At 46.8% G+C, this 26,411-nt stretch overlaps 2 protein-coding genes across 21 annotated transcripts in view; one reads left to right on the forward strand and one right to left on the reverse strand.

Annotated features, from left to right (window-relative positions):
• The window catches only part of Nsun7 (NOP2/Sun RNA methyltransferase family member 7), an 89,516-nt gene extending 88,589 nt beyond the window's left edge, over positions 1 to 927 (forward strand). Inside the window, exon 13 of the mRNA XM_023702792.1 lies at positions 217 to 927. The gene's annotated coding sequence lies outside the window, so the exon portion shown is untranslated. The remainder of the gene's footprint in view (positions 1 to 216) is intronic.
• Apbb2 (amyloid beta precursor protein binding family B member 2) overlaps positions 1 to 26,411 on the reverse strand; it is a 359,894-nt gene that overhangs the window by 20,046 nt on the left and 313,437 nt on the right. For 11 of the 20 annotated variants that reach the window (XM_023702774.1, XM_023702776.1, XM_023702787.1 and 8 more), the window contains one exon: positions 7,039 to 7,044. The exons of 6 other annotated variants lie outside the window; for them this stretch is intronic. In XM_023702774.1, the coding sequence (XP_023558542.1) occupies positions 7,039 to 7,044 (6 nt within the window). Of the gene's footprint in view, positions 1 to 5,284; positions 5,397 to 7,038; positions 7,045 to 17,543; positions 17,629 to 26,411 lie in introns of those variants that run through there. 3 more of the 20 variants (XM_023702790.1, XM_023702791.1, XM_023702788.1) reach the window with 3 other exon arrangements.

Here is a 26,411-nt window from a genome sequence, read left to right on the forward strand (position 1 = left end):
AGCACCCACTCTTCCTTTACACAGAACCCCTTAGGCCTAATTTCTAAAATTATTAGCCTTTGTATTAGTGTTTGCTCTGGGAATGGTGATAGGTCCTTAAGGGTAACAGTCTGGAACCCACATCTTTCCAAAGGAGAAATTTAGAAGCCTCAGACTGCTGGGGAGAGATCCTCACACTTTGTTTTTTTCCCTTAATGCAGGCTTATCTTTTCCTAGGTCCTCTCAGGTAACAGAGGAAGGGGCAAAAATGTATGAGGCCAGTATTGAACCCTCTGGAGACTTCATCCACTTCCAGGAAGAAATGAGGTTTTGTCTTTTCTGTCTGCGAGGTCAAGGGATCTGCACGTCCCCTCTCCTATCTCTGTGGAACACATCCTGAGCCCCCTACAACAGACACCAGCCATCATCGCGGAGGTCTGTGGGATGCGGTGGGACATTCCCTCAGTCCTGGAGCAGGGGCAGGCTGAGGAGCTTCCTCTGTGCACTGAGAAATACAGAGCAATCAAATCTGCTCATCAGCCAGGCTGAAATCCAAATGCTACTTAGCCAGCTGCTCTCACATTTGCCATTCAGTGCCTGCCTCCTGAAGAGGGTCCTACGGCAGGTGCGAAGCCGACTCCCCTCCCAACCCCAAAGGTGTTCTTGTCCTAAGCGCTGTACTCTGGGAACGGACCATGTCCCTGGATTATCTGAGGGGGCCAAGGGCATGGAGAGGGGAGGGGCAGGCACCCTAACAGGCAGGGCCAGGAAGCAGGGAGAGGAGGGAGATTTTTCCCAGGATCTAGAGGGAATGCAGCCCTGCCAACACTGTGGTAATTTTTTTAGGCTGAAAGATCCATTTTGGACTTCTGACCCCAAGAATTGTAAGAGATTAAGTTTGTCTTGCTTTAAGCCACTTAAGCTTGTGATAATTTACTACAGCAGCAACAGGAAACCAGTACAGCTGTTATTTGGCTCTGTATTTTTACATTATGATATGACATTCAAGATTTATATTTCTTTAAATATTCAATTCAATTTGGTTCCTCAACCACCCATGGTGCTGTGGTATGGGCTTGTGGTGTGGCTGTAGGCATGGTGTCCAGGACTCAAGTCGCCTGCGCAGCACCTTGTGCCCAGGTAGGGCTCTGACCCTTCCTCTGTTCTGGGCTTGTAGCATTACAGATGAATGCCTGGAGTGTTATGACACATGCTTCTGGTGGAGGCAGGTGGGCCCAGGGAGGGAGGACATTTGGGGGCTGTATGAGCCAGGTGCAGAGAGGGCAAAGCCAGCTTCTGTGAGGACTGGGGAGCAGGTGCTCGTGGGAAGAAGTGCTGGTGGGGCAGATAGGTGGGTACATGAGGGAGACAACTGAGAACAACCCCGGAGTCCTTGCTAGGTCAACAGAGCGCCCCGCTGACCAGGGTGGGGGAGGGGCACAAGTAAATTGAGGGACTAGAGGCCACAAGGAGGAAGCCACCCACGCAGGTGGGCAGGGGGCCACTTGGTCCCTGAGCTCAGGCCTGGAGACTGTGAAGGAGACATAGATTTGGGCTAAAGTCAGGGATGAAGGAAGGCTACACCAGGCTGGGGCCTGAGGAAGACGGACATTTAAAGGCCTCTCTGAGGTAGAAGGGCCAATGAGAACATGGAGGAGTCCAAAGCCATCAAGGAAAGGGTGCTTCTGGGAGGAGGGGAGAGTTCCTTGGGCTGAGGGACCACGCAGGCACTAGCCATGCAGGGCGCACAGAGGCTCTGGCACCATCTTGAGAGCAGAGGCTGGCCAGGGAAATGCAGGGACATGTTGGGAACCTTCACTGGGGCTCCCTGCCCCCCCACCTCTCTCCTCTTGTGAGAGCAGTCCTGGCTTCCACAGAGCTGAGTGTCCCAGCTTGGAGAGATGGCCTTCTCTGCCCCTCCCTGATGACCAGGTCCCACACAGCCAGGCATCCTCCAGGGACCAAAGACCTCACCCACAAAACCACACAGTAGGCCTATGGGGTTGCCAAGCCCCTGTCAGAACATGGTTCCTATTTTCCACAATTCTCTAGACACCTGTCTGAAGTGCTCCATCTGACCCTCAGCAACAGGAGTCATTTTTGTCCTTTGTTTGACCTCACAGTATGTGTAACACAGGGCCAGGAGCCATCTGCGAAGTGACATACTGGACCACAGGGAGTCTCACTCTGCTCCCTGCAGTGATGACATTCACGCATTTTCCTTCCCAGACAAGGACCCAGAAGCTTTGCCACTCACTGTCGCTTCTTAGGTCTCCTCCTTAAACCACTCCTAGGGGCTAGACCAGGAGCCAGCTACCTCTCCACATCTGATTACTGAGCTCTTCGGGTTCCACCTTTTTTTTTTTTTTTTTGTTCTTATCCTTTTTCTATTTTTTCCTGTAATTACTCCCCCAGAGGACCAGCCTTAAGTTCTGCTGCATAAAAATGTCAGCAAGAAGACATCTTTGACAGCCACAAATTTCTTAATGGCAAAGGACCAAAGATTGCCTTTATTTTTCTCAATTCTACAGCATTCTAATCTCCCTGTAGGGGTTTGATCCATCTGAATGGAGTGAATGAATAAACAAGTTTTTTTTTTTTCAAATGGATTCTAGAAGGGGAAAAATAAGCTAAGACAGAATAATCCATCCTTTCCCTAAATCTCCCCTTTGCCGTGTAGGGTACTGGAATTTGCTTGTGGGTTTACTTCTCCCTCCACTTTAGCAGGGGGCTGCACACCTCATGGCGGTCACACAGGCTGACTATTCAAAGTCCCTGCTTCCACAGCCCCAACACCTAGAATAGCCAGAATAGGCAGGCTCTGAAGTCTTATTTCCTTCCTATATCAGCCTGTCCTGTTGCAGGAAGGCTCCCAGTGAAGCAACATACATACATATATACATATTTTTTTGTTTGTTTTTTTCTTAATGAGAAATTGAAACTTGCCTCCCTGCGACCATAGCTGCAGAGATCTAGTTTTGCTTCCTTGTGAGAACAAGCTGACCTTATCAGCTACACAACAGCCCACGTAACTGGATGACCCTCCTTCCGCCCAGCCTGTTAGCTCCCTCTCCATCCGCTCTCTCCTCAGGGCCTCTGTCACTATTTCTTACACAGCCTGCACCCCGGGGTAACACCTGTCACATAAGTCACATTTGTTCAGGTCAAATACATGCTTTCATGTGGGGAATCTGAAGGGTGGCCTAGGATAGGCATCTGACAAATGGTGGTGATTTCAGGGGAAAAGGACTGCAAGAGAAAACACTTTGAAACACTGTCTCCTTATCCATGAGGGATGTTCTAGAGGGTCTGCGCTGGTTTAAAGTGCATGCTGGTTTAAAGTGCACGGGGCCTCCTGAACTGGTCCCAGTCCGCCTTCCTTCCCAGCTTGCCTGCCGGGGGAAAACTGTAAGCCTCCAGAGTTGTTACCAGCACAGTGTGAAGGGCCCACCTGCGAACAAGGACAAAAAAGCAGCCAAGGGACGCTTCTAGCTCTTTCTCACACCGGGCTCTCTTTCCTTGTGGTCTCACCTGCAGGGCCCAGTGTGGGATTCCATGTGGGACTTGAAAAGGTGGCCCACAGGAGGACCCAGTGTAATTACAGGGCTCCAGGGTTGGACCCAAATGTGGTAATAAGTTATGCAAAGCCTGGGAGAAAAATGAGTCCTGTTTCCAAGACTCTGTTCTTGTTTCTGGATTATACCTTGACAAGCTTGTAGAGAAACAGAGGGACAGGGAAGAGGGAGGAAGGGCACTAGGCAGCTCATCTTCCTGCGGGGCCAATCCAGAATGTCGGTGTTCGGAGGTGTTTTTCCCGTGCATTTCCCTCGCTGTCACAGGCATCACACGTGAGTACCCCTAATCTTGCTTCCTCAGCACGTAGCCCTTCTCTTCCTCTTACAGGCTGGAGGCCGAGCTCTGCGTGGCATCCCAGCAGCTTGGCACCTGGAGGCACACACCTTCACCAGGGATTCCTCGGTGGGCACTTCCGGGAGAGGCACTGACTGTGGCAGATTTGCAATGGGATCACCTGTAATTAGCGCAGGTGGGCAGACCTTCTCTAGCGGAGAGCGCTCGCTGTTAGCATTCAGGGCAGCTGCTTCCCTGTGAGCAGACCCGAGTTCACTGAGGAGAGGGAGTAACGAAGAACCTGCAAACCTCACCGCGGACTCTGGCAGGACCCGGTGGGCCTTCAGGTGAGAGTGCTCGGGACCCACACTCAGCGCTGGTCCCGCAGAGCCACGACCTGTGCTACGGCCTCCTGAAAAGGCCTAAGTTCTACTCACACCCCAGAAGGCCCATCTTGGGCGTGTGTCTCACTGGGCCACGCTGACTTCTTCTTCCAAACGCCCAGCACTAACCACGTTGCTACTATACTTAACTGTCCCAATATTCCTCAACTCGTGGCCAGGATGAGGAATGGCTGCCAGCCTGGCTGGCCAGGGCGGCGCTTGGCTCCAAGCACTGCAGTACACACTGGCAGGCCGAAGACCCGCCGTCAATTCCCAGCTCCCGGCCAGCCACAGCGCTCACCTGGGAGCCAGGCGCACACAACGAGCACACTGGCTGAGTCTCTGCACTTTGCCCAGACATTTTTCAAGGAGATAATCTCAAAATGCCCTTATTCCTTTGCACAAATGGATTTTTTTTTTTTTTTTTTTTTTTTAAATGGAGCTACCGAATAGTGGAGCTTAAAGCTTCCAAATATCCAATGGGCATGCGGACATTCAGAGCACAGGAAAAAGGCACCTGAGGTCTAACTACGGCTCAGGTCATGCTTCCATGGTCTCCACAGTGCTTTCTCCTGGGTAGCAAAAGAGCAGAGATCCACATATTTTGGCTAATAATTGATAATGAAATCGATTATTAGCTAGTGCTTCTGGCTAGCAGGCTAATGTCAAGCATTCCCTCAGAACTCTAGAATACATATGCACTAATATTGACTCTGCGAGGAGCACAAAAATACTCCCTGTACAGCATGCTACGGAGCCCAAGCATCTCCATCCACTTACTCCCTAGCATGCTGACCGGGATTTTCAGTTGTTAGCAATCACCAAGTAACCACGTTGCTACTATACTTAACTGTCCCCAAATCAGTCCACACCCAGCAGAGGATGAGGGCCCCAGATGTACCTCCAGGCTCTGTTGTAAATGATGGACACAAATGGTTAAACAACACAAGACACAGTTCTGCCTGTCCCAGGCAAGGACGGCTGTGAGGATGGTGATGCGTACGGAGGAAGCAAGTGAGCTTTGCCAGGCACGAGGACACCACAAAGGGGAGAAGGGAAAATCGGCTGGTTACCTCTCTCTGAGTCCGGGAAGGCATGAGGGAACAGAACAGAAACAACACGTTAGCATTCACACTGCATCCGGCAAATAACACAGCAACTCTGAACCCTGACAGTCCATCTTATTCCCAACCTTGCAGCAATTAATAGCCCTCCGGAGTTTATTTTTAGCTGAACTCTATCCCCCAAAAGAGTGTGGGTATTTTGAGCCATGTTAGGATGAAGCCAAGAGATTCCAGCTGAAACACCCTGGGGGAGGTCATCAAGCTTAAAATATCAGAGGCAAATGCAAGAAACTGCAGTAAACACTGGCAGAGAACTTATCTTCACGTTCCACCTCTACCTGCTCCTGATAAAAACCATACAGCATCAAGGGCACAGCCCAGCCTCATTTACAAGGCTCTGACATTCTAGCAGAGCCACAATGTGGAAACGCAGGTACTTGCACAATATGCTCAGGGCAGCAGCAGGGAGACGGAGCAGGACAAGGGTGGAGGTAGGAAGGGTGAGCTCCAGCAGGCCTCGGGCCACAGGGAGAGGACAGAGAAGCCCAGGGAGGAGAGGAGAGGCATGGAGGGCAGCCTGGGGTTCGGAGGTGGCACATTTTGGCTCCATCCCCAGAGCTGCCTCGAGCTGCCGGAATCATTGATGGAGGCTTTTAATCCCTGCCCTACAGTTGTCACCATTCTCTTCTAGTCTTGTCCCAGTCAACTGAAAAGGGCCCAAGGGTAGATACCCCAGAGGAGTGACACACATGCGTCATATACAGGCTGGGTGGCAGAGGTGCGAGTGCAGGCCAGATAGCCAAGACCAGAAGAAATCCACAGTCACAGAGACTGTCCCCTGCTGTCCCTGCCAGTGGGGTCATCCGGCGGCCAGCAGGGCCCATGGGGCTAACAGCTAACATCACTGTGTGAGCACCCTGCACACCAGACAGTGAGCCGTGAAGCAGAAGGGCTGAGCTGTGCACCTGGACACAGGCTAGTGCCCATGACACACTGTGACACAGGAGGAAGAGCCCAAAGCCCAAACTGCAGTTATACAGTCTCAAGTGAAAGTCAGCACAAGGTGGAGCATGTACTTTTTACTATATGCTGGGATTATAGCATGTGATAGCTCTCTCAGGTTAACAATCTGATTTATTGAGCTCTGACTCTGTATGCCCTCATATAGCAGTATTACTGCTGGGCCAATATTACTGGTGTCGCTGACAGATGAGGAGACAAGTTCAGAGAGGTTGAGGAATTTGGTTAAAGTTGCGCAGCTAACATTGGTAAATATGGGCTGATGACAGGCTGTAGGACCTTAATTCTGCTCTTTCTTCATGTATATCTGATAGGTGCCTCACACTTCTACACAACCATGCAGTCCTCTAATGATTTGTCCCTCAAATGACAAACCCAGAAAGTCCCTATGCACAGGTGCACAAGGCAGGGCTCAAGAAGTCTTGGGCAAAGAACTTGGCACATAGAGGAACAAGAGTCCCTGCTCCTGGCGAAGCACCACGGGAAAGGGGAGGCGAACCCGGCCTGTGCTCCTCTGGGCTGGGCGCCTACCTTCTCCTTGCTTACTCTGTTGTCCATTTCTGGGGCTCCTCTATGTGCCAGGCATACTGAGCTAGTAGTGAGAGCAAAGACACTGGCTCAGGGTCACTGTACGACAGGTGCAAGCACAGCAGCAGTGACCTGCATGGTGTGAGCCTTCACCCACATGCCTCAGGTGACAGATTCTGTGGGGAGCGTCTGTCACCCAGGGAAGGGGCGGTAACCTCTCTCTCGTGCTGGGCACCACCCCCACAGGAGGATATGGAGTTGCCTCCAGCTTAGGGTCGTCTGCATTTCCTGGGCCTCATCCTGGAGGTCGGCCCCTGGCAGCAACCTAGTTTGACAGCAAAGGGTGCAAGGGCCTGGCTTCCGCCCCAGGTCAAGCACACAGCTGCGGCCTCTAAGCAGGTCACAGAGCCTGGGCCTTCTGAGTTCATGACAGGCTTGAGCTACCTCTTACCATTCAGATTGTCGACAACACTGAAAACAAGCAGGCAGGGTTCCTTGAAAAACTCTTGGTGTATGCCAAATCTTTTCTTACTCCTAACGAAATACTTATGTCTAATGTATGATAAAAACAGCCCAATAATCCTGAATCTAAAGGCCTGAGAATACAATTTTTCTTTTGAGTATAATTATGACTGTTGCCTGGGATATTTTATATTAGCCCCACTGCCAATCACATTGTCAGGTTCCTTAATCACATAAGGAAGTAACTAATATGCGGCCCTGAAGGAAGAACTTGGAAGCTCTGAACCCTGTTAATTCTTTGGGGGTTAACAGAACTGCTTGATTTAAGTGTGAGGTAAAAACCAGCCAACAAGAGGGGGTTCAGAGGATTTCTGAAATATTCAAAAATCCACAAGGGTTATGGACAGCGGCAACTGTTCTGCCTAATTTAACACTTCATAAGTTTTCTGGAAAAAAGAAAACCATCAGCCCAAAGTGGGGCTTCTGCACGAGACAAGCCATTCTGTGAGCAGAGGTTAAATTTAGAGTCGGGCACAAGCTCACTCCCTTCTCTCTGTGCAAGATGCCAGTGGAAAGAATTAAACCCCAAGATTAATTCCTCTGGCGCTGCACATCCCAAGCCCGCCTGATCAGCATGCTCTCAGCTGCTTCTTAGGAAAGTGAATGAAGGAGTAACCAGCAACGTTTTCCTGCATATAAGCCGGAGATAACAGAATTACCTGGCAGCTAACCCGGCATCAAACAATAGGTAATTCCTAAGATACAACAATGGCAAAGGTGCATGCTCCAGCACAACAGTGTCTCTCCCACCTTTCTGGGAGAGGACACCACAATCTCCTCCTCCCTGGCTGGCCACCTACCTCTCAGGCAGCGTGCATCAGCCACTTCCCACACTGAGTACACAGGCAAGGCCTCTCCAGTGCCCTGCCTGGCTCACAGTGACTTCTGCAGACCTCTGTGATGTGTGGTGCTGTTTTGGGGGTGGTGGGATTGAATCCAGTCTTTTACAATGAGCTATATTCCTGGGCCTTTTAAAAAATGTTTTACTTATAGACAGGGTCTCTCTAAGTTGCTAAATTGCCCAAGAGATGTCTGAACTTGTGATCTTCGTGTCTCAACCTCCCAGAGTTCTGGGTTAACAGGATTGAGCCATTATACGTGGCTGAAGGCTATTTTTTTTTATATTTATTTATTACATTTATTTATTGTGTGTGTGTGTGTGTGGCCAGCTCAGCCCACCAGGGGGCGGGTCTGGCTGGCATGTGGTGCTGGGGATTGAACCGCAGTCCCTGTGCTTTGCCAAGCTTGTTTCAAGTAGGTGCTTTAGACCACTGAGCCATCTCTCCAGCCCCTGAAGGCTATTTTTTGATGCTTGTCTGTTATGAAAATTCTTACACTGGCTTCTGTACCTGATGGCTTATTTTCCCCCCCAGCTTTATGTTTTTCCCGCTTTTGTGACTGATATGTATTCGCAGTTTGCCCTTGCTTGGGGGTCTTGTCTTTGTTCTTCAGTTTGTTCACCTGTGAAATGGGCATACTAGTGGAACTCACATCCTAAGAGAGCTGTAAGGACTGCATACAAATTAATCCATGGAGAACTCCTTTACACCGCAGGGGTGGCTCGCAGTGTAGACTTGTGTGGGTTAGGCCTGTGGTCCCTTCGACAAGGTTGGAGGCTGGCCCAGGGGAACATTCTTAATTTGTTTTGAATCATGCTATGTTTGGGAATCTGATAACCATTCAGAAAAAAATGGGGCTGGGGAGATAGCTCAGTAGAATAAGTGCTTGCCTGGCAAGTGCAAGTGCCTGAGTTCAATCCCTGGTTCCAAAAAAGAAAAATGTGCATGGACTCACAACTTTCTTTAGATCTCTGAAGGGTGCTAGAGCTGGTAAGTTTCTCTGATCCCTGAAACTCTCCCAGACACCCACAGAATCTGCATTCTAAAGGTGAAGGACATCAGCGCTGAAATGAAATCCAAATTGACACAAATTTCCCATCTGGATTCTAGTGTAATTTAAAAAGCTTCAGCTCAGGGAAAGGGTCTCTCCTTCCAAGGACCAAAGTGTGCCAGGAACACCTGCCCTGGACCAACTCTGCTTGTTTCCAAAGTAAGCTCCCCTCCGGCCCGCCCACAGCACCAGTGTCTCAGCTGGTAACTATGGAGTCAGAGTTCAGCATGGTTAAGTGTGAGGCCCCAGGATTTAGAGCAGTAAGGTTATAGAAATTCAAGGCACATTCTTCTAAACAAAGGGCTTTCTCATGCCTTTGGAGAAAAGATGTGATAGCAGCCAGCTTACTGATGAGAGGAAAAAAGTGAGAGGAGTGAGTACTTTTTAAAAAATCTATCTTTGAAGGCAGCAAGAATTAACAAGCCTCAGTTTCCTTCCTGAAAGTACAGAAGGGAAAATACAAACACTGGATGCCTAGAAGGCTTGTGTCTGATAGGGCAGGAGAGTGTGTGCATTACAGACTCTGATACAGGATAGGAAGGATGACAGCTCCCAGAACCCACCGAGAGGTGCCCAGGCAGAAAGTGCCCTGAAGGTACAGCCCCTGGCAGGAAGAGCAGTGACGGGCTGGGGATGGGGCTCAGCGCCTAGAGTGTCTGCCTAGCACGTACTGCACACACACAAACAAAGAACCCAACCCAACCCAACCAACCCCAAATCCCACAATCCCCCAAACAAAAATCAAAACCAGGGAGATAAGCACTAAGCCAAGGGGATAAGCCATGCCTCAACTCAGTTTCTAGATTCTCGAGGAGACCCGGGGTGATCACCATCAGCACCTCTAACCCACCTCCTCTCTTCTTTGTGTAGCTGGAGGAGGACTAGGGTAGATAACACAGAAGGTGACATGCTTGGCCTTCATTTGAATTGTGTTCATTTCCATCTAGGCTCAAGTATTCTTGCCATTCTGTACACCCAATAATATCTAAAGAAAAAGCAGCATCCATATTACCAAGCCCTCTACTAACAAAGTGACAACAGCAACCTTGATCTGTGGAGCGCCTCTACGTAGCCTGCCTGGCTCCTCTACATAGCCTGGCGCTGTTTTGGTACCTAGCAACCATCGCCGGCCCCAGGGTACCTCTGCTGTCCTCCCCCTGGCTGTGTTACTCCAGGGAGCATCCTGATTCTCACCGTGCAAAGGAGGGCTCTCAGGTTCAGGGAGCCTGAGTGGATTTGCTCAATGCCCTCAGCTCCTGGACTGGCTGACCTCCTTCCCTCCGCCAAGCGGTCTGGCTGGGTCAGGTACCTGACTGGTCGGCCCTGCTTGCGACCTCACGTCTGGCTGGAGAGATGGCCCAGCTTTCTTCTCTCTCTGTCCACTGCTGCTGCCATCAACACTAACTTAACACTGTTTCGGTTTAAATTCTTTTCCCTGCTTCCTGGCTTATACTCACCACAAACTGCAAATACACAAGCTCACCTCTGCCCTGAAGCCTTTGCATTTGTTATTCCTCTCCCTGGAGAGCTCACTGCCCCACGGCTTCCAGTGCAGACTCCTCCCGATCTTGGCCACATTCACAACACCTGGATGACCCCCCACCCCCACCCCGTCAGGACCAGACCTCAGCCATCTGAAACGGCCCTCCTCAGGGTCTCATCGTCTGTCTCCTTTCCCTCCACCAAAACAGTCAAGTCCGGTATTGGCAGGACCTTTTCTGCCTTGATCAGACACCACTGTCTGGTGCAGCAGAGGCAGTCAGTGAATACTGTGAAAGACTGAGTGAGGTCTGAACAGGACAATCAGAGTACTCCCTGCCTGCTCGGAGCATAGTGCCAAGAGGGTGTTGGCTGGATGTTTCCTCCCTTATTGTTGTTTATTGCAGATGGCACTTTAAAAATGACTTTAGCTCCTATTCCATTTTCATGTCACCAGAAACAGTGTTAAGAAAACATATCTCACTAGCTTGGGCAGGAGGCAGAGTACTGAGCAAATCATTAATCTCTCGTGACTCTATCTGAAGCCAAAGCAAACCTAAACGCCAATCACCCTAGTAGAAATGACAATGGTGATTCCAGGGAACCTAAGGATTCCTTCTTTGAAATATTTTTCTAAATAAAAAACAGGTTCTGTGCTCTTAGAAATCAACATATAAATTTCCCTTGTATATTGATTTCTATCAAGATTTACTAGCTCCATAGATAATTTTCTTTTCATTTGTACTGCCTGTTACTTGGGGAACACAAGACAATATGCCCCACAGGAGCTGAGCCAGAGGCCCACTGAAGGCTACCATAGGAAGCACCCCGAATATCTAGAGGGACAGGGACGCCCACAGGTGTTTCTATAGGAAGTCAGTCTCTTGATCCAGCATTTGGTTTTTTTCCTTTTCAATTAAACGGTAAAAAAAAAAAAATTACGTAAAGAAAGCCTATGATGTTACCACTGCATCATCCTACTTGACCATCTGAGTCTGCCTCCTGTCTTCATTCATATTTGACGAGAATCAACAAACCACCTTTAAGAAGAGGCTGGCAATGGTTTGAAAGCCCTGACTGTCTACAAGAATTTGCTTTGGGGACCAGACTTTAGCACATCACAGAAATGGCCAGAGGTGACTGAACCTTGTTTTTTCCAAAGGACAGAAAATCCTCTGTTAATTGTCTGGTCCAACTCAGGTCCTGTAGAGAGGAGTTAGCAAGCTCTGCCTGTTCTGTTAGTGAAGCTTTGCTGCGGCACAGCAGTGTCCACAGGCTTCAGTGCAGACTACGATGCTTGTGTGTGACACCCCTCAGAGCTGCGCAGCATCAACGGAGACCACATGGTCCACAAACCCTGAAATAACTACCAGGAAGACGCTGCAACCCCTGCCCTAGACCACAATCTGACTCAGGCTTGCGGTGCACAACACAGACACACACTGGTTAAGTAGCTTGTAGAGCAAAGTATGAAATGGAAATGCAAAGCTCCCCATGAGAAAAATGTTCTTAATTTTAAGACAGCAGCAGAGTTTAAGCCAAGTGTGAGGCCCTTTGACTGGTTCAGGTGATAGGATAATTCTTAACAGTATTGATAAACTTCAGGACTGTCTAGAAACAATTCCAGTAATTGCATTATTCTCTCTATTGTGTTACTGTAACAATATCCCAGAGGTTGAGTATTTTATACAGAAGTGATATTAACTCAACAGTTTGGAGGCCAAAAGCATGATGCTGGGATCTGCTCAGCTTTTGAGGGCGTCTTGCTATTCTGCAGTACAGCGGGTGGCAGGGTGTGGTGTGTGCAAGAGGACACTTAGGAGAGGGGCCAGCCCACTTTTAAACCTGCCCTCCCAGGACTTCAGCTTTAATCCCTCTGAGGCTGCTGTGCCCATGACCTAATTTCCTTGTGCTAGCTCCTACCTCTCAAGGCTCTGCCACTCCAATACCAGGAAGCCATCTTCCAGCACACCAGCAAATGAGCCCCTGGGGGCCATGCTCACACCACATCCAAACCACAGCCACCAAAAGGAAGGCATGCAAGCTTTCCCAAATTGAAAATTCTTTAGAGCCAAAAGATAAGGCTGGATGTAGGCCAGAGGCAGCATGCTTGCCTGGGATGCTTAAGGCCCTGAATTTGATCTACAGCACCAAAACAAAAGCAAAACAAAACAACCTTTTCTGCTCACCTGAAATCTTACATGAATGCCTGACATGTCAAAGTACCCATAACGGATATGTGCCCTAGCCATTTCACTTCAAAAAGATCAGCAGTAGGCTATGACTCCTGCACTATTTCAAGCAGGAAGGGGGAGTGAAAACCAAAACATGCCAGCCTCCTTGTAAACAGCACTGTCAGGTAGCCTGGCAAACAGACATGTGCTTTGACGTGACAGAATCAGGCCAACTTTGCCCCAATTGTCAACCGCACTCTCAGCAGCTGCTTTTCTTCTATCATAATTATTTCAACTGTCATAATTTATTCATACCCAGACAAGTTTCCATGCTGTAGGGTACCCAGCCCAGGCTTCCAGATCAGAAAGGCTGGCAGCCTCACTTTCCCCTATCCCTTCCCATCTGTTCAAAATACTCCAATTCTCTGCACTAGTATATTTCTTGCAAAACCAAACCAAAGTTGTTTTCAAAATCAAACTTCCCTGACAAAGATGCCATATGCTTTTAGGTTCATAATTCTGTGACTAAACGGAGTGGGCAGAGAATGCCCTCAGAAACTCAGGACTGACAGGCTGGCCCTGCGTGGTGCAACACTCACACTCTCTTGTGATAGTGGGCAGCAGAAGCGAAAGAACCACAGCTCCCAGTCAGCCAAGAGAGCATGAAGGGTAGTGGCCCATATTGCACCATGTTGCTATGCTCGTAACTGTGTGCATTAAATGCATTTTCTACACAGCATATTTCTTTTTTTCTCCCTCAAATGCTTTATTAGCGCATATTGGCTCTGCAGATTAGTGGGAGCCATTCTGTCAGATTTGGACATGCACACAACGTACTTTAATCATTTCTTCCCCTCCATCCCCACCCTCGATTCACATGTGGGTGACACATTTTCAGTGTACAATAGGCTTACTACAATATAACCCCTTTGCAAATCAAGGAACACCTGTATTTCATTATCCTACCTTACACATACAGGACACAACTTTTCTAGTTCCCAAAATACTCAGAAAATATCCTGCAAAGTTACTGAAGGAGTCAATTCTCTGACTTGAAATACCCATGGAGCAAGTTTTATTTATTAGAGAACATCAGCTGTTAGAACTACAGAGGGTGCTTTGGGTGAAATAATTAACTTCAAATGCAATTATCAATTGTTTCTTATAAAGCTGAGTAAAGATGTAGAACAATGTCATATAGCTTAAGGCTTATTTTCTTTCTTTCTTTTTTTTTTTTTTTTTTTTTCCAGTACTGGGGATTGATCTCAGGACCCCACGCTTGTTAGGCAAGCACTTATTCTACTGAGCTATCTCCCTGGTCCTCTTTCTTTCTTCTTTTTTTGATACAGATGAGGGTCTTGCTATGCAGTTCAGTTCAAGTATGAGGGCCTTGAACTCGCAGTACCCTCTGCCTCAGCCTCTTGAGTGTGCACCACCACACTGCCCAGTTTCTTTTGTTACTTTGATCCTTTATTTTTATGCCAGGAAAATGTTCAAAGGTCTTGAGCCAACAGAAAAGGAAAGTCAGGAGGCTGAAGGGAAAAAACAACTTGGGAAAAGGGCTAAATGCACAGACTCCATTGGGTCTGCCTGCCCATTCATACTGCAGAATAAAAATTTAGACAAGTGAGTGGCTAAATTTAAAGTGAGTGGCTCCAGCACTTAACACTTCAGTCCTCGCACAGTCATTGTTTCTTCTAATACGCATTTCCAATAGAAATACCCAATGACTCGCTGCTAGGGCACTCTCCTTTCTGCATCTTCTACAGTCAACCCTGTCAGTTTAACCACCACCATTTCCCCGACCTGCTTCCTCTCTGCCTGCCTTCCACTGTGTGATCCCCCTGGAGCAGGACTGGAGAGCCAGGTACCCTGCTTCCCAATACCCCTTCCCCCTAGCAGCATTTCCTGAGATCTTTTCTTATTTTCTCTATGAAGTAAAGTAGATTCTTTTGATCACCACTCTTCAAGAGCTTTCCATGGCAATCAAACCCAAACTTTCAAGTGCAGCTCAAAAGCCTGTGGGACCTACCTGCCCCACCTATCCCAGAACAGCCCCCAGCCTCCTGCCCTGGCCACAGTGACCTCCTCTTGACCCTGGGGCAGGCAGAGTGCTCAGACCTTGCTACTGTCCCCACCAGGCTGGCTTCCTCTCAGCCCTGAGCCCAGTTTAACCTTCCAGCCCACGCAGGCCGCTTCCCAGTGGGCGCTTCTCATCAAGCTACTCTGCTGCTCAAGCAAGCTGCTGACTCTCTTAAGGAAATCAGCAGCATCTATGTCCTGAACTGCTCTGACTTATCTCCTGCTTCTCTGAACAGGAACCTTGTCTGTCTCCTTTTCTTTTGACTTGCTAAGGTGTTTGACACACAGTAGGTGCTCCACATATGCTACACAGCAGATAACTTAGAGGTTACACATCAAGACAGTCATAATTAAACCCCCAAACAGACAATCAAGTTTTTTTTTTTTTAACAGTTAAGTATTTTCACCTACACTGATTCATCTGTTCATTCAATAGGTCAATGATTTATACAGAATATCCTATGCCAGGTATCTAAGGAATTCTAAGGTCTAAAAACTCAAAAATTTCATATCCTATGTTCAAAACAGGCACTTAAGAAAGAACAAGGTATGCTACTATCTAATATGTGATCCTAGGTTTTTTGTGGAAAAGAGAACACCCAGATGAATAAGGAGTTATGAGCCATCAGCTCATTCTCCAAACTCATGAAAAGTACATACAGAATAAATAGAAGCGCTCTGATTGGGCTCTAAATCCCTAAACCTCTTAATCTCTTTAACACTCCAGAGCTGATGGTGTCAGTGGAACACAATGAAATTCATTTTCTGAGGGGGTAAGCAGGGTGACAGCTGTACAGGGAGAGAAGGAAACTGCACGACTGACAGCTTGTACAGCAGACTAGAATTATCACATCTAACTAAACAATGCCGCAGGTCAAACCCTTTAGAACTCAGCACTGGCCCTAGATTCCTCAGAGAGCTGTCTATGATCAAATCAAGCAAGTTTGAGAAAACTGACTCCAGCGTGGAATGACTGGTTTGAGTCACTGTCCTCTGTGGACTGGAGAAGACCTGGGAGCTACCAGTTTGCGACTCCAGCCCAGGGTTGAGCTGACCTTCAGGGGAGCGGCCAGCGCAAAGTCTTGTCTACCCTCAGTGTCACCCACACTGCTGCCCAGGAGTGCCCCATCTCAGAGCCTACAAATGGGCTCCAGGCCAGCACACTGAGATCCAAGACACAAGGAGTACCTGTTGTGTTTACCATGGAGTCCCTAGGGCCAGGCCGGCAGGCAGCAGATGTTCAGTAAATGCTTGTTAAAATAAATGATCTCCACTGCTGAAAAGTCAGGACATGGCAAGACTCTTAGAAGTGAGAACCCCTCAATCAGCTAGGTGTTACTGAAGTGGGGTTCTCACTGCTGGCCCAAGAAGCTTGGCATCTCTTTGAAGATGCTTCAGAGTTGATGCTTTGTGGAAAGACTTTCCCCATTAAGTATTTAATTCACATTCCATTTTGAAGACCATGGCCAGAGATAGCTTACATAAAATTAGAGTTAGAGCTGGCTTTTTGGGCCTGTCCTTCTAACTTCTTGTGAAAGGCCTTGAGACAATTAGTAACCTTTCTCATTGCAGGTAACAGGTCTGAACTTTGGGGGAGAAAACTTACAAACTGCTTTTGTGTCAGACAAGGTTGAGGGAGTACAGATGGCTCAACTGTCTAGGGAAACCAAAAAGGGAGCAAGGCAGAAACTTCCATTCATGATTCAAGTCAAAGCCAAGGGCAGCTGCACAGTTATAAAAAGAAGGCAAAAGACTAATGGGATTGCCTCCTCCCGCCTTCTCTCAGCCAAAGCAGCAATGAAGATTCATGACTACACATTAATTAGGGGCTCCATACACGTGCCTGGATACAATATTGGCACAGGGAAATGTAATAGCCAGAAAAGGACTGATTCCTTGACAATCTAATCAAGTGTTGTAAGCAATACTTAAATCCTCACAGTTTTCTTTTAAAAAACACTACTTTTCAACGCCAAGAGCAGGCACATGGTAAATTGGCAGTAGTTCTGCATTTGGGGAATTTGATACATTTCTCACAGGGAAGTCACACCAACATTATAAAATCATGTAACTAAAATTATCTGGAAAAGCAGTTTTCATGCACCAAAGGATATTGCTTTCAATTCAAATAGTGCATTAACAAGACCCTGCAATATTTCTCAGTGCTAATTTAGAAGGCAGACACGTGCATTGGCGGTGGCCGTGGGGGCAGGCAAGATGAATGTACTCACCGAGTCAATCATACAAACGTCGGCTGTATCATAAAAGCTCAGGGTAAACCATCAATAGAACACCACGGAACCGCTCCCCACTGCGCTAGTAAATTGGAATCAAAGATGCCTCTTCCTCCCTCTCACCATCCTCGCACTCTTCCCGCCAGCCCGGAAGAAAGAGCCTCTCTCGGCTCTTCCAGCCGCCCCACCCCCCAAATCCCTCCAGACCAGGCGCGTGGCTAGAGGCTAACTCAGAAAAGGAAGGTGCAGCCTTTGTCCCACGGATTCCTGGGCCATCTCGCTACATCTAACCTCTGAAGACACCCGCAAAGACGCGCAACTCCTCCCCAACTTGCTCACCTTCGTCCGGCTGGGCTGGGCACAGGCTCCAGCAAGCACGAAGCTGCCCCCGCCCCGACCCAGCGACAGCCCGCTCCTCGCTCAAGTTCCAGCGAGCACATCCGCGCCTCTCGCGCAGGCCCGCCCTGCCCCGCCCCGCCCCGCCGCCCGCCGCAGCCCATTGGCTGCTAGGCCTCGCTGCCCGCCGCCCCTGCCTGCCAGGTGCTCCCGCCAGATGCTCCTGCCAGATGTTCCCAGCTGCTATGAGCTGGGGTAGACTGGAAAGCCAGGGGTGGCATCTTCCCCTTCCTGCCCATACACACACATTTCCCTTTTTAGATTCTCAGGACTTAGAAACTTCATTTTAAGCCCACTGGTGCGAGGGGTGAGATGGGCGGCCCGCAGACAGAAAGCATTTGCACGGGCTGAGACAAAGCAGAAAGCGTTCACAGCTTAGAGAAATCTGAATAGTTGGATTTAAAAAGGCAGCAGCTAGCCAGTATTTCTCACCTTCCAACCGACACAAGACCCACAATAGCAGCTCACCTCTACCCACAATTGTGATCCTTGCCTCTCTTAATGCACCTCTTATTTACAGCTGCCTGGACGCCAAGATCACACTGAGGCTTAGACGTGGTCATCTCTAGCTGACAGCCCCTTCCCTCATAGACAAGGAAGCAGGAAAGTGTCTAGCTGGCCAAGTGACAGCATTCTCAATGTGTGCGGCCAACCACTGGCCAAAATAAGGGTCTCAAAGGAATACCTGGGATTTTTTGCTGATTGTATCGTACGCGTTGAAAGTACTCCTTTTTCTGTTTCTGGGCGTGAATCAGTTATGTGACAGGCCAATTAATAAAGTGAAAAACACAGAGAACCTTAGCTACATTTCTGCTACTTTTAAAAGCTTATACAGTCCTTTTACAGGGAAAGTGACCAAATAGGAAATACACATGTGGGGAAAAAAGCAGGGAGTGTGTAACTAGATTTTGTTTGGGTTTGGTAAAAACTACCCCACAAGTGTTTGGTGAACTTTTTAATGTCTACATCTTTTTTTTTTTTTTTTAATGTATGTATTTGGTACAGAGTTTCACTATGCAGCTTGGACTCAAAGTGATCCTCCTGTTTTCAGCCTCCCCAGATCTGGGATTACAGGTGTGTGCCACTACGACCCATCTCGGTGCCCTGCTCAGTGTGCCTGGGGATTGAACCCCAGGCCTTGCAGCTGCCTAAGCAGGCACTTAGTCTGCTGAGCTATCTCGATGGCCCTAATGTCCACATCTTAAAACAGGCCCAAACATCTATTTACTTGTTCAACAATTACGAAATGCTTTCTAGTGCTAGGTTCTGTGCTGACAATTTTTGATTAGGCTTTTCTGGTTAACTATTGTCTTTCTAGAAAATGTATAGTTTAATTCATAGTGCATCTAACTCTATGGCGAGTGCACCTCCATTATTTCAATGAACTGCTATGATGGCCACAAATGTTTGGACCACAGCCCAGACTGGACGTGAGGCTGTGGTGGATCTGAGGCTTGGGGCTCAGCAGCCAGGGCAGAACTGCGGAGTCTGGAGGTGAGCCAACTTCACAGGACTGCACTTGAAAGGCCTCCTCCTTTCTCACACACAGTTCTAGTAAGTTTGGCGGTGTGACTCTGCCTATTGCAGGGTAGCAGCAGCACATCAGATAAGACTGCTAGATGCCCACAGGGTGACAGCATAGTGTGACAGCTGGGGTCTGCTGGCAGCGAAGGCAGGTGTGACAAGTCTTGCCAATGCCACTTCCTACTGCTTTGTCAACTGGTGCCCCTCTCCAAGTTCCTGCCACCAGCCTAGTTCTAGCCACCACCTCTCTTCAGGTGGTGACAGTAGTGTTTGAACAGTTCCTTGCTTCTCTTCTTGTTCCCAACAGGTTACATGCTCACAGCAGCCACAGACAGGCCTCTGTAAAAAGATCACAATATGAGCATCCATGCTCCTGCTCTGAAACTCCCTCGGGGCCTCTCACTGCACTGGAAATGGAGTCCACTGCTACCTTCAGGATTTCTGAGGTCACCTGGCTGTGGTCCCTGGCTCTCTTCTCCAGCTGCTGCTGCACCATGCTCTCAGGGCTGCAGCCTCATCTTCTTCCCAGCCACGAAACACATAGAGCTACTGCCACTTCAAAGCCTTGGCATAAGCTGTTCCCACCTCTGAAATGCCTTTCCCTGCTCTGTTTACCTGGCCGATCCCTCTCGTTCTTAGTCTGGGCCAAACGCTGACTCCTACAGAAAATCTTCCAGGCCAGCAGCGCCCGCTCCTGCTCGGGGCTCCGGGTCCTACAGTCCTGGTTCCATCTCTGCAGTGCCAGATGAGCCTCTGTACAAGCTCCTGATGCCCAGGATCAGATGAGCTTTCTGAGCTGACAATGCTCTGTGCTGTGGTTGCTCGGCGGAACAAAGACATGTTGTCCATGGTTTTCCAGGGAGAGGATGGCTGCAGGCCTGGATTCTGCCTTGTGTGTTGCTTGCTGCCCAGGGCCAACTTTAATATGCAGCCTTCCTCTGTACAGAACCACAACCATGCGTGTGGCAGCACTGAGTGAGCGCTGGGAATCCCCTAGCAAATCATCGAAGCGGGTGGTCTGTGGGCTGCTCCCTGCTCCACTGAGAGCAGTAAGCACATTTTCCCACAGATAATAAGCACACAGCGCATTCATTAATGTTTAAATTTAGTGTGTTAATACTTCTTCTACTTTTTAAATGACCGTGTGATTAGCATGGAATACTTTGATGATTTAAATAATAAATTTCTAGTTGGCAAACACCTGCCGACGAGCGAGGGCCCAGATCCAATGTCACCTCTTCTGTGAGGCTGCCCCTCCTTCCCCTGGGCTTGCCACCCCTGGCTTGTGTGCACCTGCCCATCACTCTGCTTTTGTAGCAGGTGCTGTTAAAACATTAGTCTTTGTCTCCAAGTTCCATCAATGCTGAATCCCTAACATCAGGCAAGTACCTTCACAGGGCTGGCACACAGATGTTTAAGAATAAGGTAATTTTTAAGAAAAAAGTTATTTTATAGAAAAATAGGTTTGGATATATGTGAAATTCTGGTAGCTATTATAGCTCATTCTCTGATAAATAAGGTAGTCATTGGTGTAATAACTGCTATAAGGTGCTCTTGTTTTCATTCTAAAAATTAAAATATCCCTTAAGAAATTCACTTTACAAGTCTTTTATAAGGATGCCAAAGAGAAAGGTACCTGGGTTCAACTAAAGTGCCAGCCTGCCCCACCCAGAGAAGCACCCTTTGTGAGGACCAATGGAAAGGAACAGAGTTGTTGGAACCTATTTCCTATGAATTCATGGCATAAACTGGGGACATTGCTCTGCCATTCAGTACCTAATCGACAGCTTAAGTGTTCTAGGTCCTATGTAAAAATAAAATCATCCTGTGTTGTTAAAAAAAGTCCTTTATAAATCTTTATTAAAAGCTTAATAAAAATATGTAAGAAGATCATCAAATTTTTAAGTCATCCTACTTCCTAATTAGAATGAGGTATCACAGTTTATTTGCATGATATATTTTAAAAAAACGAGACATTTATCTTTCTCTCGCCCATACAAGCCTAATTGAAAATTCAACCAGCATACCAATAATCTATGATGTCCCCAAGTAGCATAGAAAAATCAATTTTATTTCTTTTAGACCTACACTTAAACTGGATAATAACTGCTATAATGTGCAACAGACATAATCCAATTTCAATTTGTTTGATTACATGAGTATAAACATTAAACAAGAATGTCATGGGATTGCTTAACAATGCTCACACGCTTAACTCATTAAAGAACACAGCATTATAATTTGCTTCTGGAAAACATGTTACTAGAAAATACAGAAATACAAACTCGAACTATCCATACATACCACCCACGAGGTCTTTATATTGCCTCAGCACAAGATAAAAACAACTCTGAACAAGAAGCCACTTCAAATATCTCCTGAATCTAGAAAGAAAGCTCAGCTGATCGATCCCTTCAACACTGGTGACTACAGTTAAACATCCCTTTGTGTCACACCGCACCAGGCACAGCCACACCCAGGCCAGCAGCTCTCAAGTTACAACATACGTAGTGACTGTTACAGTGAAGGTGCCAGGGTCTCAGCCCGAGAGCATGACTGGGTAGGTCTGGAGCAGGCCCTGCTGAGCAAACTAAGGCTGTGGAGGCAGGGGCCACAGACTGCACACTGTGGAGGCTGTCTTCAGAGAAGGGGCGCCCTGCGCATGGCGAAGGACATCAAGTGACAATGGAACACTGTAGACCCTTCTATATCCCGTTATACTTATGAGCCCTGAGAAGGAGGCAACCGCGCTTATTTATTGGTCCCCGGCTTGGCACTGAGCATTTATTTAGTTCATCTGTAACAGAGAGCTATTAACTCACATTCACACCTACAGGTCACATAGGACCCTAACAAGAGTATTAACAGAACAGGCAGGACATGTGAGCAGGACCCTAACATGCCTCATGACCTTTTAAACTTCATGTGCCAATGCACTCTCCAGGGATCCGTCAAAATGTAGATTCTGGTTTGTAAGCTCTGGGACAGAGCCTATATTCTAAAAGCTCCCAGGTGATACCCCTGGTCTTACTCAGAGACTCTTCTTTTGAGTAGCAAGAACTCAGATGCAAATTATCCAAAGCATACTCATGAACATGACTAATAGGAAAAAAAAAAGAGATTTCAATTCAGATCCTGGACAATCAAAGCCAAGGAGTTGTACATAAGAGTAACATTTCCAGCTTATTTGACAGGACTGGGTCCCCAGTGGCACTATGAGGAAGACTCTGTGATATGCATTGTACTTGTACAAGAAAGCTCCACAGTCCCATGGAATTGGTCAGACATTGCAAAGCGTGGCTTGCATTCACATTAGGATGTGACCTTTATCTGAAAGACCTCCGGATTCTACTAGCCTATCTCTTTAAATCAGCTCTCATAGAAAATCTGAAAAACAAAACAAAAAACAATCTCCTGCCCAATGGCCTGGAGTTTTCATGTTCTGCCCTATAAAACCAAAGGCTATTTATAATACATGTATACAACAAAAGTCTTTGTATGTGGAAGGCTTCCAAGCCCCAGGCAGGCAGCATAGCTCATTTTCTTTATGCAATATTCAGCAGACAAAACCTCCCACTAGACCAAAGACCATGGGTGATTCTCTGGCATTCACTGGACTTCTGTTTCAAGAGGTTCAACCCCCACCCCCAGCGCCCATGGCCCCAAACTGCCAGCTGGTGGGGGCGGGGACGAGCAAAAATCATTACCCTCTAAGACTATCAGAATCCTAATAGAACCAAAAGTGCTTTCCTCATAAAATACTCAGCCCCTCCCCATCGAGCTCTCTGGCTTTTTCCCTGGGAGGCAGAATTGCAGGGAAGGGCAGGAACACCACACATTGAAGGACGAAGACAGTCATTGGGCAGTGCAAAAGGAGGACCACATAGTAGGTGACTGGCAACTTCCATGACTGCAGCTACAGAAAAAATTTGTATTTATGCACCAGAACCCCAAGTTCCAACGGTTCTGAATCCACAGTTGAAAAGGAAGAAGGTAGAGGGTAGCAAAGTGAGGCTAAGGGGGAAAATCGTATTTTCCCTCACCTCCAGCCTATCACTGTTCTGCTTTTGCTTTAATAAGTTGGCCTTTTCCAGAATGTCACATAAATGGGATGATACAGTATATGACTTTTGGCATCTTGCATCTTTCCCTCAGGAGAACTGGTGATTGTAGCAGGAGTTGGTTTTCTTTTTATTGTTGAGAATTCCAATGTAAGAATGCACCACAGTTGATCCATCTAGCAGTGGATGGGTATGTGTAAGCTTTGTTCCCAGCTTGGAACAAATGTAAATGAATCTGATAATCAGAACACTGAACCCCAATTTTTGCAAGTTTGAAACATACTTTATCCAAGAAAATACTTTGTTTTTATAAGCACAAGGAAGATGCTTAACATTATTAGTTGTTGAGAAAATGCAGATTTAAACCATAAAGAGTTACTGTTTCACATATTTTAGAATGCTAAACACAGCAACAATAAAAACTCAAAATTTGATAGGTAACACTGTGTCTGAGTTACTTTTCTCTCTTTGCTGGGACAAAATGCCTGACACCCACGGGACTGTTTATTTAGCTCAGTTAGTAGAGGTTTCACTCCATACTTGGCTGGCTCCAAGGCACTCAGAGTGGCACATGGTAGAGGGTAGCCTTTCATGGTGGCAGAAAACAGCACAGAGCAAAGGGAGAAGCAGCAGCTGAAGCTGCTCCCAAGCCTCTCTTCCCTCCTTACATTATAATGCAAATTATCTTATCCAGGGCTGGTGTAGCGCTCACATCCATAATCCCAGCAGCGCTTACATCCATAATCCCAGCAGCACTCACACTCATAATCCCAGCACTAGATCAAGAATTAATCACGAACTCTGGAAGCCATCCCATGACTGCATGAGGCTTTGAGGGAACAACTAGACACAAACCATAGCACACCAATAACTGGCAAGGATATTGAGCTGTAGCTGAACTCTCTTACTTAGCTGGCAAGGCTGCAGTGTGGCAGAGCTACCTCAGAGTGTTTTGACAGTTTCTTAAACATATGGCTACCACACAACCCAGCAATCCCATTCCTAAGCATTTATTTAGGAGAGGTGAAAACTTAGGTTCACATAAAAATCTGTGGATATTTATAGCCGCTTCCTTCATGGGTCATGAGTAAGATCCCTTTTAAGATGTGTGGGCAACTGTCTCTTGATGGATTTCCTAAAACTTCCCTCTCACTTCAATTTTCCATATTCACAAATGTGGGCACATAAGACATCTTTAAAAACACAACTAAGAGTTCACAAAATAGAACCACTTAAATTTCTTAGTGGTTCTAAGGCTCCATTCTTAGGCCCTTGCGGTTGAGGCTGAGTCCCAAAGAAATGTTAGAGAAGCTGAACTTAGAATCACTACTTCCAGCTCCAAGAAGCATGCAAAGAAACAATCTGGAGTTTTGAGTTCTGCCTGTTCTTACTGATACCCTTCTCCTTATCTTTACTTTGCTTTTCCTAGGCCACCGTGTACCCCTCACAAGACACCAGCTATACCAGAGAACTATAGAAATTAAAGCACATATACTTTGAATGAGCATTTTGATCCATTAGTGCTGAATTTAAACAAAACAACTTTCATTATTGCCAGTATCCATTTGATCTCCACAATCAGCTGGAAGTTCCTGATTTGAAGGGCAGTGTCATTTTGGATCAATTTTGGCATATTATCACACCCTACCTGTCTTTATATTAATTATTTACTGGAAACCAGCCATGCGGCTTTCATTTATATCTTGTATAGGGCTTCATTTGCTTAACAATGATGAAGTGAGTAGCTAAGACTGACTGAATTACCCACAAAGCCCCCAGTACTGTCTGGCCATGTGCAGAAATAGTCTGCTGATTCCTGAACTAGAACAACAGTCTTCCTCACTCATTGTATTGATGTAAACTAGTATTGCATATAGCTTATAACTAGTAAACACAAGCACCAGGTAGCATTTTATATCTTCACAGCATCATGTCATTATAGCACCCTGTTAGCCATAATGCCTTGGCTACTATTAATAACTTTTTTTTTTTTTTTACAGACAAAAGAGGCATATAGGGAAAGAGTGAACTAATTATAAGAGATGAAATCAAAATTTGAACCTGTCTCTTTCTCCAAATCATCTCCTCTTTTCACAAATAAATTAATATAACAACCTACTCTCACCAAGAACAAGGGCATCATTCACCAAATAGGCTAAGGTCAACCTGGATTTTCAATGGCTTAAATGCGACAATGAAGTCACTCAACTAAAATTCCACAGAAAGTCCATGTATGAAGCTCAAGTCCTCTCAGATGATGTCCCCATTTACCCTTATTGCTTACCCTACCCCCCCCAAAAAAAATTCTTTGTTACAACTTACATTCTTCTCTTTTTTTTTCTTTTCAAAGTTTTATTGATAAACATATAGCAATGAGACAGTTTCAAATCAAATCGAAAGTACAGTTTCAACAAATAATACACTGCATATATTCTTCTTAGTGGTTAATTGCTGTACATACATTCTTCTCTTATGTACCAGTTAAATGTGCTGATTTCCTGGGTTTAGTTGGACCTAAAACCGAGACAATATCTGCCACCCTCTTCAAGAAAAAGAATATAAGAATATCTTCTTTGGGCAAGTTTTATAAAAACCATGTTACTCATTTCTAGGCATCCTCCTAAAGGTCTTGAAAGGGGTCCTAAATTTAAAACCCTGTGTTTTATCTGTCCATCTCAAAGGAAGGAAACTCAATCTATTACAAATTGAGTTCCTAGCAAAAAGTGAAACCTTGTGGCTCACAAACTGGTTCCTTAGATGCCACCCCCATCACCTTCTCTCAAAGCTGTGACAGAGAGTGTTCATGCCTATTCTTGGAAAGTTCTCTCTTTAGTCTAGGGAAGCAGTTTTCAAAGTGTGACCCAGACAGCACTGACATAACTTGGGAACTTGTTAGAAATGCAAGTTCTCAGGTACAAAAACCAGACCTGCTGATACTCAGAAACTTAAAAGACCAGCTATGGTGGAGACTCTAGGTGATTCAGATGTGTGCTCAGATTTGAGCACCTTTGGCCAGCCCGACCACAGACTTTGCTTGTCTACTCTTGCAACAGCTAAGGTAGATTGCAAACTTGATTGGTTGCCAAGGTAATGAGAGGATCAATGAAGTACTCCTCTGTGTGTGTGTGTGTGTGTGTGTGTGTGTGTTACATAACTGTGATTCTGGTATAGTATCTGGCCCCTGGTTTCTCTCTCTGTCTCTCTCTCTCTCTGTGTCTCCATCTCC

Source organism: Octodon degus, unplaced genomic scaffold, assembly GCF_000260255.1.
Source record: "Octodon degus isolate 3935 unplaced genomic scaffold, OctDeg1.0 scaffold00158, whole genome shotgun sequence".
Lineage (NCBI taxonomy): Eukaryota > Metazoa > Chordata > Mammalia > Rodentia > Octodontidae > Octodon > Octodon degus.